Source organism: Alexandromys fortis, unplaced genomic scaffold (genome assembly GCF_014885135.2).
Source record: "Alexandromys fortis isolate MF-2015 unplaced genomic scaffold, M_Fortis_MF-2015_v1.1 scaffold_73, whole genome shotgun sequence".
Taxonomy (NCBI): domain Eukaryota; kingdom Metazoa; phylum Chordata; class Mammalia; order Rodentia; family Cricetidae; genus Alexandromys; species Alexandromys fortis.
This window is the reverse complement of record NW_026067959.1, coordinates 3,436,335-3,449,507: the sequence shown is the minus strand read 5'-3', so window position 1 is coordinate 3,449,507 and position 13,173 is coordinate 3,436,335. Positions and strand designations below refer to the sequence as shown.

The 13,173-nt window shown below is 43.0% G+C and overlaps 1 protein-coding gene across 1 annotated transcript; it reads left to right on the top strand.

Annotated features, from left to right (window-relative positions):
* Positions 1-2,539: 2,539 nt before the first annotated feature.
* On the top strand, positions 2,540-10,080 carry LOC126507963 (granzyme A-like). The gene is made up of 5 exons (XM_050152818.1): positions 2,540-2,742; positions 5,332-5,476; positions 7,323-7,464; positions 8,089-8,358; positions 9,852-10,080. Exons 1-5 carry the CDS (start codon positions 2,586-2,588, stop codon positions 10,011-10,013), a joined length of 876 nt encoding a protein of 291 aa, XP_050008775.1. The 5' UTR covers positions 2,540-2,585; the 3' UTR covers positions 10,014-10,080.
* The last annotated feature ends 3,093 nt before the right edge of the window (positions 10,081-13,173 follow it).

The following is a 13,173-nucleotide window of genomic DNA, read 5'->3' as shown; positions in this document are numbered from 1 at the left end:
AAGGGTTTGTGGGGAAAATAAAAATGTCTTACAGTCAGATTATAATGGTGACTATACAACTCTGGAAGAATGCATTAAATGAGGGGCGTAACAGTGCATGAATTACACCTTACCAGGCAATTAAAAGCCGAACTAAATGGACAAACCATGACCACAGTGATTTAGAGTCAGGGACTAACCCAGTCATAAACCGTTTCTCATGCCGGAGTGGAGTTGTGGAAAGAAAACACAACTCACACGACTGTATCGGGAGGGAGTTTCAGTAATCCTTTAAGAAATGCTGAATTCACATCCTGAAAATCACCCGGTTTATTCTCCAAACAGCTTTTATATCAAAATATAAACTGAGGGGGAAGTTCATTAGCATTCTCTTTCCTAGGTTGTGGTTGGGGGCAGGGATTACTTAGGTCATGTCTTTCCTATCTATGCCTAGTTTGTCACGTAGACTGAAAAACACCTCCTAAGTTACAATAGAAGGAGCAGAATGACATTAGCATATCCTAACCACTTGCTTAGGGTGGCATCAGGCTGTCTCACTATCAAAAGGCTAGGTGAACACCTTCTGTGTGGCAGGTGCAAATTGTGCCTTGAAGGTCACTCAGAATTCTGACCACCAGACAATGTAGGAACATAGTCCTGTATAACTCGGGCCCTACAATTTAGAAACAAAATTAACACTGTCTCCTTTATCACTTGGTGCAAGTGTGACTTTGAAAAAAAAAAAAGTGAGAAGAGAACTCTTCGCCAAAACCAGAAACATGGTGTCTCACTGCTGTTACTGAAAATGATAAACCCTGGTACACTCTGAGAAAAAAAGAACCACAGGTGTCTCAGCAGGGGTCCTTTCTAACATCACTCACTGGGTCTGAAGTCACGAGAGTGTTAACTGTGGGGCTGTGTGGTTTAACACCAGTTGTCCTAGTGGCTGTGGGCCTCACTGTCAAGACCACTTCCTCCGCTCAGACAGAGAGCTCAAGACATTCTTCTAGAAACTGAGCCAGCACTGTCCTCCCAAGACTGGACATGTGTTCCATCTGTCTTAGGAAAGCAACATACCCCAGAGTTGGGAAGAAACAACCTAGCTTCTGCTTTCCTTTGATACGGAGGCAGGAACTTCTGTTCGTAAATCTTCCTCTGCACTTCCACTTAGGTTTTTCTTATCAACCCTTAAAACCCAAGAAAACAGCTAAAAAGAAACTTGTCTGGTGACCAATTTTAGGACATTTTTTAAAAACTCCAAGTAAGTGTGTGTGTGTGTGTGTGTACATGTGTGTGTGTGTACATGTGTGTGCATATATGTGAAGAGATGGGAGGTTGACCCTGGACATCTTCCTCAAGCACTTCCCACTATTCTTTGAGACAGGGTCTCTCACTAAACCTGCAGCTAGATCTCCCTGTCTTCCTTTCCAGTCCTGGGATTACGGGCACCCACTGTTGCATCCAGACTGTTAAGTACATTCTGGGGGTCCATGCTTGAGTCCTCGTGTTTATATGACAAGCACTTGACCATTTGGTGCACCTCCCTGACACCTAAAACTCCACAGCCTCCTCCCCACGATGCTCCCCTTCCAGTCCCTCTCACTCATTCCCCTCCTCCCACCCCGCATTCCCCTCCACTTCAGCCTCCATCCAGAAAAGGGCAGGTCTCCTATGAGTGTCAATAAAATGTCACATATCAAGTTGCAGTAAGACAAAGCACCTCCCTTTAAGGCTGGACCTATTAAGGCTGGACAAGGAGATCCAGTGTGAAAAGAAGGGTCCCAAAAGTCAGTAAAAGAGTCAGAGACAGCCCCTGTTCCTACTATTAGGAGTCCCACAAGAGGACCGAGCTCCACAACTGTAGCATATAAACAGAGGGCCTAGGTCAGTCTCGTGCATGCTCCCTGGTTGTCGGTTCAGTCTCTGTGAGCCTCTATGAGCCCAGGTTAGTTGATTGTGCGTGAGCCTTACCATGGTGTCCTTGACCCATCTGGATGCTACACTCTTTCCTCCTCCACAGGATTCCTGAAGTCCACCTAATGTTTGCCTGCAGGTCTCTGTACCTGCCTCCATCAGTTAGTAGATGAGGCCACTCTGATGGCAATCTGCTCACAGAAGAGGCTGGTTCAGGCTACTTATCCGCTGTTGCTAGGAGTCTAAACTGGGGTCCTCCGCATAGACTCCTGGAAGATTCCCCTGAGCCAGGCCTCTGTCCAACCCCAAAATGCCCCCTCTCAGTACATCCCCCCCCCAACACCGTGCCTCCCCTATCTGATCGCTCATGTAAAACTCTGATTTTGAAGTTTTCACAGGGCTTCTACTAATGGATACTGACAATAATATTGCAGGTGATGAGACTATTCCAACCGAGTCATTTCTAGTCCCTTCTTATGAACTATATTCTAACGGCAACAAGGTTCCCATCCCCTCAGCTATCAGGTAGGAGGACAGGGCCCTCCCCACCCCTCAGCATTCACACAGTCAAACACGCACATCCTCCTCCCCATTCCCCAGCCCCTCCCCACCCCTGATGAGGGATCATGTCTGCTTTCCTCTTGTTTAGTTTCATTTTCCAACTCTACACCTAGAAATTTGAAAGAGAAGAAATGAAGCCACATCCTTTGTACTCTCATATATATAGTGAAAAGAAACAAACACAGAGCTCCCTGTTGACTGATGTGGGAAGAGCCGCAATGAAGACCTTCTGTGCTCCTCAGGTGTCTTCTCTGGCTGCTGTCATTTTTCTTCTGCTAATTCCTGAAGGTAAGACAGGCTCACGCCATTTCCATCATAACCATTATAGAGTGGATTTTTGTGATGCCTTAACAATGGTGCCTTATTTATAATATTTATTTATAATATTATTATAATAGTTATTTATAGAATACCCAAAGCTTGGGGGTAGTCAGCATTTGCCTTATAATCAAGTTCATTTTAGAAGAAAAAAATGTTTATTTGTAATTTCTTTCCAAAGATTAACAAAACCACCAATTGGTGGTGGCTGCCAATTTATAGCTTAAATTTTGCTTTAAAAGATAATGAGAAAATGAGCAAACAAATGAATGAAAGGCCCCTGAGTTGGGAAATCAAGCTCTAGCTTTCAAGAAAGGAGGTAGTGGTGGGGCTTCTGTTCTTTCTCCAATATTATACAGACAGCTTTGAAAAGCTAAGCTGAGTCAAAGCTAGACACTGGCAGAGGCCAATGAGAACAGGCAGGTGCTTCTCGTTAGTTCTCTTTGTTAGTGTTTGCCTGACAAGTCTTCTGGACTCTGAGGAAGACCTCTCACTGATTCCTCGGGAGAGCTGTAGTATTTTCCCTTTGGCTGCTCCTTCCACTTAGTAAGGAGGGACCAATATTCCTGTCTGAGTGGACGCACCATGTACCCTGCGGACGCCATCGCATCTCTTGCCCTGACACTGGGAGAGCTTCTCCAGGTTCCCTGAAGAACCCGCCAGGAGAAAATGGGGGGAAAGGGAGGAAATAGCTGGCAAACACAGAGGCAGCCATGATTTCTCCTAGGACCCATAAGCTTTTAGAGGTAGAAGTGGAGGGCAGGAATTCCAAAAGAAGTTCCAGAGGCAGTCTTATACCCGGCAATGAAGGGAATTTTAAAACAAGATTGAAGATGTTTGGGAACGAAACTGGTCACAAGACCAGCACAGCACAGCCCACAGTCAGAGAGCACGCAGTGATATTAAATCTCCCAAACCATGAGATTAAAGCAGATTTTCTTTTTCTCTCTTTCTTTCTAATCGAGTTTTGTCTTTTTAAATCCAATTATATATATTCTTCAAGGGAAAGCATAAAAGCAGCTTTTTTCCTATTACACTCTGTTTTCTGTGTTCAGAAAGAGCTGTGTGGACCCAAAAAGGGAAGAAACAAGAAAGCAATGCTTCGTATTTGGGACTAGTCGGAATAATCCGGAAGACTTTTTAAACACAGAGTCTGAACATCACAGAGCTCCTGCCTCAGGCATTCTCCTAAATCTGGTTCTAAATGGGGGCTCTGGTGATCTTCAAACCCTTTCCCCTGCTCTCGTCCTTCCCACAAACCTTTTCAAGTCTGGTTAGTAGCAGACCTGGCCTTGTGGTCAGGTGTGTACTCAGACACAGAGCTTTACCAAAGAGAATGCTCTCGAATTCACGATCCCTGCTGTCCACAGACACTCCTTTGCAGTCTAGCTTTGTAAGAGTCACCCCAAGGAAACTTGGGATGAAGCCAAAACTCTTTTGGTTCTGTACAAGTCTGTTTCTAGAGCCTGAAATTCTGCCTTCCCTGTTCCCTTCCGGAAAGTGGATTGTGTGCCTTCTTTCCCTGACTCTCGCCCTCCTCAACCTGATAAGAAGCTCCAGGCCTATCACTGATACTTGTGAATTTGGCGATTAGTTTGACTTATTTGTACAATAAGAAGTGTTGATCCCTACTCAAGAAACCATAACTCTCGGCCAACAGTCAGAAGGGTTTTAGGAGAATGCACGAATATCTTGTGTAGAAGTTGAAAAAAAAGGAAACTCTGCCCCAAGGACACAAGAGCCTCTCCACTGTCACGCGCACTGGCCTTGTGCCTATGTGTGTCTCTGTCTTCTAACCACGTCTACCATCCTGGTCCAGCTCATGCAAGTTTGAATAAGGTAGATTATAAAGCTATAGCACCTCTGCTCCTTTTCTCTCTACTCATTATAGCTCATTTGGAAAGGGTTTAAACTACAGCATGTTTTGTCCGAAGATTGAAGCAGAACCTCAGGTGTGACCAGTGTTGTTCTCTCCACTGGCAAATGAGAGTAGTGCTCTTCATACCTGAAATCTCACCAAATGAGCTAAGTCTTCATTGATACAAGGGGTCCCAGATACAAGGCGGTAGCATCAATTTGTATACTGTGTTTTTGCAAGGCCTCCGAGTGGAAAGGGAAAGTGACAAGCTTCTACAATCCATTCCCATTCCTCTTCTCCAGTAAATACTCATCTGGAAGGGAGTAGGGACAGTGAAGACTACATCGACGCCAGCAACTCCTCCAGAACTGCTAGTGCTATTAACCACTGCACAGTTCTCTGCCCTTGGCAAAGCCTGAGCTCTGAAGCTACAACTATAACAGATTTCCAGCAGAATAGTTTCTGGAACACCAGTGATGGACCTCTATGGATGTAACAGCAGGGACTTCTCAGGAGGCCCAAAGGGCCAAGACATAGGGTCAGACATCGGGAGGTCTGCATAGAGGAAAAGAGGAGGGTAAACACGGGTGATACCAAATTTCCACCAAATTCAAAAGGCATGCCTTGTCCCAGAAATATGGCTTTCCTGAGGAGCTATTTGGAGTGGGCACTGACCTGAGTTGCCTTTTTCTATTGACCAGGTGGCTGTGTAAGAATCATTGGAGGAGATACAGTGGTTCCTCATTCAAGACCTTACATGGTCCTACTTAAACTTGGTAAAAACGGCATCTGCGGTGGCGCTTTGGTTGCGAAAGACTGGGTGTTGACTGCTGCCCATTGTACCATGTAAGTTTTTTGGGTTAAAGTTTTGTAGAAATATTCTAATGAGGAGAAACAATAACAATAAAAAGGCCACATATCGCTAATACATGGGAAAGTCATTAATTTTGTCATATATAAGTGAAGTCTTTGGCAAGTCACATTGATCTGAAAGGAAGTGAAGCCCAGATTTGTCACAAGGAGCCAAGTCAATGAGAACATAGTGTCTAAGAGCTCTGTCTGAAGGTCCCCACTAAAAAGAAAAAAGAAAAACAGAGATCATAGGCTTGGCGGGCAGAAAAAGGTAGAAGTGGACCTGGGAGGAAATAGGGGAAGAACGGGAATGAATGCATATGATCAAAATACATCACATAAGAGATATTTTTAAAGAAAATAGAGATAATAAATGGGTTTGTTAAGTGGAACTAAAATCACTTTGGCTATTTTACAAAGGGAGGAGCACTCCCGAGAATGAATAAGCTAGTGAACTGGGATAAGGCAAAAATACCAGTAGGCCACTAGACCCCTGACCCTATGTGGGTCATTACACAGTGCCCACCTCTCCAGTTTCTCTAGAGCATATTCCATTTGCTGGGTGAAGCCCATGTGAGAAGGGTTTCTGGTCCTTCCCTGCCAAATGGCTTCTTTCACCTCCTGTGCCTATGCTCCTGCCACAACGCTCCATGGGCAACATGAGTTCCATCTCATTGAAGCTAACTAAAATTACAAATTTACTTCTTTGGTCATGCACCAAAGTCCTAGCAGCTACATGTGGATTGTGGCTATTGGCCATGAAATTTATAGAGCATGGTATTATCAGAGCATGCTCTGAAATGTACAGTCATGATGTCTTACGTGAGACCAGCCTCAGCTGGGACAGAGGAGAAAAGACAATGTGAGGATTGCTCGGTTTGGTGTATAATGGGCTGTGAATGACAGGAACCATAAGCATAAACACACTGGGAAATACCTGCACCCTGTGTGGCATGTGCGTGGGATCCCTGGCTAAGCCCTCTGCTTCTGGAAGCTTTCCTATCTGAAACTGCTCTCTTACAAAAAGATCTGCCAGGAGCTGCTTCCCAGCCACCAGCTGCCTTTGTTTCCTGCCTCTGGATCTCCTGGGAGCTTTGCTTTTCAGGGATTTGCAGCCTAATCCTGTACCACGGCTAGTCTGGGAGAGAAAAGAGTGGAAACAAACCCAAGATTTGGATTTGCTGCCATGAACTTCTCTCATTTGATTTTTCCTTAAACCTCAGATATCTTGTTATAAATAAGCTGTTGGAGATAACAAGTGTGATGGTTCAAACGTCATTTGTCCCCTCAAAAGTTCATTTGCTGGAAGTTTGGTCCTTAGGGTAACCACACTGAGAGGTGATTGGAACCCTTCATAGATCATGGGGGCTCCATTTTGGTGACAGGGTGAATGTAGGCTTCAGAGTTAGTCAGTTGCCATGAAGGGTAGCTTGGTATAAATCAAGCTCAGTTTCTGGTCACTCTTGCTTCCTCTGTCACTCAGATGATCCTCTTCACACATCCCTCCTACTTTTCTACCATGAGCTGATGTGTCCTAAGTCCCTCATGAGAAGCCCAACAGATGCTGACACCGAGCTCTTGAACTCTGAAACTGTGAGCCAAAGGAAACCTCTGTTACTTATAACACATCCAGCCCTGGGTGTTTTGTTAAAGCTTCATAAATATAAGACAGAAATGATAACAGATTCATAAAAATCTTACCCTACAAGGCAGGCATATTTTTCCAAGCTACAAAATTTCTCCAAAATCAGCATTTACATCAATGGCATATTGAAACTGTTCAACACATATTACAACCAGTTCCTGATTAAACTAATAACTAGTATTGTGTCTATTACAGGAAAAAGAGCTACCAGGTCATTCTTGGAGCTCACTCAAAAGACAAGGATGAACCAGAAAAACAGATATTATCTGTCAAGAAAGCATTTCCATATCCATGCTTTGACAACCATACACATGAGGGTGATCTGCAGCTTTTGTGGGTATGTACCTTCGGTGGTCTGTTTCAGTCACAGAACCTTCGAAAGTCTCGCCACTTACATGAACGTATGTTCCTAGTCCCCCACCTGGTACAAACAAAGGAGCCCCACAGGGAGAGGTAAGAAGTTCAAACATTAATATTCATTGCAGTCGGCATTTTCGTTGGGCCACTAACCAGCTCCCAAATAAAGACATAGAGACTAATTATTAATTATGAATGCTCAGCCTTAGCTTATGCTTTTCCACTAGCTCTTCTAAGTTAATTTAACCTATTTTTCTTCATCTACATTTTGCCTCCAGGCTTTTTACCTTTCTTTCATTCTGTTTCATTTCATTCATGTCCTACTTTCCTGCTTCCTCTATATCTGTATGGCTGACCTCTGGCGTCTCCCTGGTGTCTCTTTTTCTTTTTCACTAGAGCCCAAATTCCTCCTCCTACTTACCCTCTCTTCCCAGAAGTCCCACCTATACCTCCTCCCTCGCTGTTGGCTGTTCAACTTTTTATTAGACCAATCGGGTGTGTTAGGCAGGCAAGGTAAAACAGCAACACATCTTTGCATAGCTAAACAAATATTCTGCAATAACTTATCTCATACTCTTAACTGTTTATGTTTGTCTTCCTACAGCTAAACAGAAAAGCAACCATTAACAAAAATGTGGCTATCCTTGCCCTGCCTGAAAGGGGGGATGATGTGAAAGCAGGAACCAGATGCCAAGTTGCAGGATGGGGGAGAGTTAATAATAAATCACCTCCCTCTGAAACTCTGAGAGAAGTCAACATTACTGTCATAGACAGAAAAATCTGCAATGATAAAAAGCACTACAATTTTAATCCTGTAATTGGACTAAATATGATTTGTGCTGGAAACCTCCATGGTGGAAAGGACTCATGCGAAGTAAGTGAGAGTGTGTTAGCTATTGGAGCAAGGCACATGAGTGTAAGTGGTGTGAGGTTAAGCTTGGTCTCCTCAGGGCATTGGCTTCTACAGTTTCCTACTCTGTTTGTTGAGACAGGGAGTCTCACTATATAGCTCTGGCTATCCTGGAACTCACTACATAGCTCAGGCTGGACTGGAATGCACAGAGATCCTCCTGCATCTTTCTCCCAAGTGCTGGAATTAAAGGCCTGTTGCACCACATCCAGCCTTCTACTGTGCTTTCTGAAACTGGATAAGATCTAGGTGAATATAATCCCAGAGAACATAGACCACAATAAGGACCCTAAGATCCATGGGAAGTAGAAAAAGACAAGATCTCCTGAGTAAATTGGGAGCATGGGGACCATGGGAGAGGGCTGAAGGGGAGGGGAGGAGCAGGAAGGAGAGTGGAGAAAAACGTAAAGCTCAATAAAATCAATTTTAAAAAAAGATCTAAGTGAATAAAATAATACACTCAACTCCAAAGAGTCGGTAAAAGTAATAATCCACTACTAGAAAAGGACCATGGGTGACCTACTACACTGACTTTGTTTCATAGATTAAGAAACAAAACAAACAAAACACTTAGAAGAAATGGTGGGGGTATTTCTCAGTCTTCATGTTACTATATACAGAGACTAACAAGATACATAAAATTCTAAAGAGCTGTCTTTCTTACTTCACCACAATCCCAAAAAAGCTCAACTACCTTTGATGTGGACATGATTAAAATACCAAGAAGAAATGGCATCTGTCCTTAGCACCTTTCTTCTTTTTACTTGACCCTCCCCTACTCATTGCCTCCCATGCCCTCCACTTAAGGCACCCAGGAACCTGACTTTTCCTCTTAGGGAATCTCATACAATACCCTGTGGCCACAGCAGCATCCCAGTACGTCCCTCCCCTGGGATCAGGCCCTATACCCACAGAGGCTCAACAGTGTTTCCCTGTTTTCTCAGTGCCATAGGCTGGCTGCTGAGGAATCCAGTCTACCGGGCTGAATCTACACATTCCCGGTGCTATAACAGGGAATGTATCTCAGCAGCGATGGCCACAGTTCTCATGTGATCCATTATTTCACACAGATATCAAACCAGCCTTTCTCTGAAAGGGGGAATTCGGTCTTCTTTCTTTGGGAAAATAGTTATCTGTGAGAGGAACTAGAAAACATGACAGTTACTCTTTACTTAAACGTATTATCTGTGTTTGCCTGTTTCACTCTTTGTTGAAAAATTGATCAAGAGGGATGGCTTTCTGACAAAAGGCAACTAATCTTAAAATCAGTAGCTGAAATATATAATACAACTTTCCTTTCAGTTTTCAATAATCTATAAATATTAAAATATTACTAAGTGTCCTGGTATTTTAAGCAATAATTTTCAGTGAAGTCTGGGCTCTTCATACTAAGTACTACAGAACTTCTTCATAATCAAAAGCTAATCTCACCTCATTCTGCCCTCTTCTTTCCCCAGGGAGATTCTGGAAGCCCTCTGGTGTGTGGCGGTATTTTCCGAGGCATCACAGCCTTTGGCCTTAGTGGGAAATGTGGAGCTCGCCAAGGGCCTGGCATCTATACTTCTCTTTCACAGAAGCATCTCTCATGGATAGAGAAGACTATGAAGGGCGCAGTTTAGATGCATGAATTTTATTTCACCTGCTGTCACTTCTGCATCTAGTCACAAATAAAATCAATTGAATGACTGCATGCTCTTCTCTCTTGCAATGCTCTTGGTCAATTCTCCATCTGCAAAACCAAGAGTTGGAAGGCAATGACGTAGATGATGCAGGAGGGAGATTAGAAAACCAGGGCCACTGGTGTCCTTTGTGTGTCCAGGGATAGGGTAATTTCTCCCTGGAGAACGCACTTTGCTCTCATTAGCGCTGTCTGACAGCAAGCATAGTGAAGGGTTCAGGCATTCTGAACGTGGAAATGAGAAGGAAAATGCCTAGTTCCCACTGCTACACCTCCACATCACTATTCTTGTTTATATGCAAGAACCGCGGGGACGGATATCAGAAATGACTCAAGGGTGGGTTCCCTAGACAGATGTGCTTTGCTTCTTGGCCTTTGAGCTAAGATGACACATAACATTCAAAGGCTGAAGTTGAACAGAATTAGAGTTCTAGGTGATATAAATGAAATGCCTGGCCAGCCAAGAAAAGAACATAGCAGAAAGTCAGCCTGCTCCTTGGTAGTTTTCATTTCAGCCTTGGATTATCTACATGATCTCTTGATTCCCCTTGTCTGTGAGTCTTGTCTGTCACCAACATGGTGGTCCAGTGTTTGGCATGCTCTCATGGAGTAGTGAACTGTGATCAAAACATTTTCTTGAAAAACAAAATGCCCCATGTTTGCTCGGCATTTTTAATTTAGTGGACAGTCATCATCCCAGCGGCCATATTGAGGTGGGATCATGGGAACAAATTCCTTCAATTTCCACTAGAAATATTTATCTGTATGTAATTATGCATGTATGTATGCAGATACATACACAGTTCCTGTCCAATCCAAAAACATATGCTAAGAATCAACTATTGAAGCCAATGAAGAAGCAAAACTCAAGCTGATTAAAGCACTAGTCAGGCTTTCAGAGACGGTTGCCCAGCAGACCCACCAGCCTATCCAGAATCACCATTGCCCAGGACCCCACCTCTAGAGAGTCAATTAATATTGCTGAAACCCAGAACATGGGGTTTCTTACATTAGTGCAGCGGCACATTAGCACCCCAATAAGGTTGATAACGCCCAAGGATCAGACTTCCTGAACTACAAAGTGAGTTTTCTAGTAGAGGAGTTCTGAGTTGATACTTTTGACATGTCATAATCTTTAATATGAATTTAGGATTTTAATTACAAAAAGATAGACTATTCTCTACTGAACTCCATTTTTTTGAAACCAGACCATTTATTTTATGACTGCTTGAAGTCCTTAAGATGAATTTGATGCTGTAACAGCTGCCCTCTTGGGTTAGCTATTTGTTAATCTTCATACAATCCATGTCTGAATCTCCAATAGACAATCTTTAGGTGCCTCATCCACCCAGTTCCAATAGTGTTTCTTCTCTTATCCTGGAATAGTGTGCCAGCTATACTTCCTGTTGCTCTTGGCAGGGTAGCCACAGTTGCCATAGGTAGACTTCTGAAGGTGATAGGCCTTAGAGCCACAGCTTGTGTGTCTTATTGAGACACTTTCCAAAGGATGGTGTTCCTTTCATTGTCTTGCTTCTGCTGCCGAGGCCAAACAGACAGAAAAACCCATATTCCATTTTTTAAATTGTTGACTCAAACCCTCATGCATTGCTAGTTGAAGAACAGACATGCCTTTCTTCTTGCAAAAGTTGCTAGTATCTATTGGAGATGGATCTGTATAATATTTTATAATCTAGCAATTCCACTCGAGTATATACCAAACTAAAATGAGTGTTTTGTCCACCAAAGATATATTCAGTAATGTACATACCAGATTAAGTCTAAAACCCAAAACTGTAAATAATGTAAATATCCATTTCTGATAAGATAAACAAGTTTATATTCATACGGCAAGATAGACAGCAGTGAAAAGAACACTGTAGTCTCATGTAACACACATGTTATTGCATGATTCCACCTAGCTGAAGATAGGCACAAGTAAAAACCAGTCCATCATGACATAAATCAGAATATAGAGGCTGTTCGCTGACAGTAGGCAACCAGGAATGTTCATACCTTAAACTGGATAGAGCTTACTGTTATCTATTCATGAACTAAAAAATTTATCCAACTATCCAATAAGGATTGATATACATGAAGCTTTGTGTTACAAAAGCCAGTTGTAATCAAAGGTTCTCTTTTGTGTGTTATATAGACTTTTTCTGATTTCTTTATAAAAATCGTATCCCAAACTTTCTGCTAAAGATATAGATATACATTGACATTTTTCTCAAATGAGCCCCTTTGCTCACATACCAATATTAATTGTAGAAATGACCATTGATCATGGTAGTGTCATGAGACAGTTAAAACAGAAAACCTGAAATAGAATGACAGAGGATACTTGAAACTACTTAATGTGTGTGTGTGTGAAAGAGAGAGAGAGAAAAGAAGAAGAAGAAGAAGAAGAAGAAGAAGAAGAAGAAGAAGAAGAAGAAGAAGAAGAAGAAGAAGAAGAAGACAAACATTATGTGTAGAAAAAAATTGGAAGAAAAGATCAAGAATTCCAAAGGACCAGCAAAGCTCCAGCACAGGAGCCATACAGCAGATGTGCAGAGATTGCCAGAGGCTGCTTACTGGCTTGCTGCCTGGCTTGCTCAGTCTGCTTTCCTATAAAACCAGGCCCAGAGGTGGTGACACCATAACAGTCATCAATCAAGACAATGCCCTACAGGCTTGCCTATGGGCCAATCTCCTCAAATGAGGCTCCCTCTCCTCGAGATGACTCTAGTTTGTGTAAGTTCACACACACACACACACACACACACACACACACACACACCCAGCACAACGACTTGCTATAAGTGGCCTCCTGTTTCTGTCTTGGCCTCTTGTGTCTCCTGCCCTTCTGTCTTTTGCCCTAGGATGGCACAGTGGAAAAATCCTTATCCAGTGCCAGGACACCAGCAAGCTCCCATACCATGAGCTAAATAAATGTTCAGTTACTCTGTCTTGGGTATTCTGTTACAGCAACAGAAAACAGGCTAAGACTGGAGAAAAGAGGATCCGACTAGAGAGCTAATTTTGAGAAAAAGTATTATCCATGCTTATTACAGCACACGGCATATGGCAGGAGGCGAGGGGGCTTTTTCGGATACCTAAGT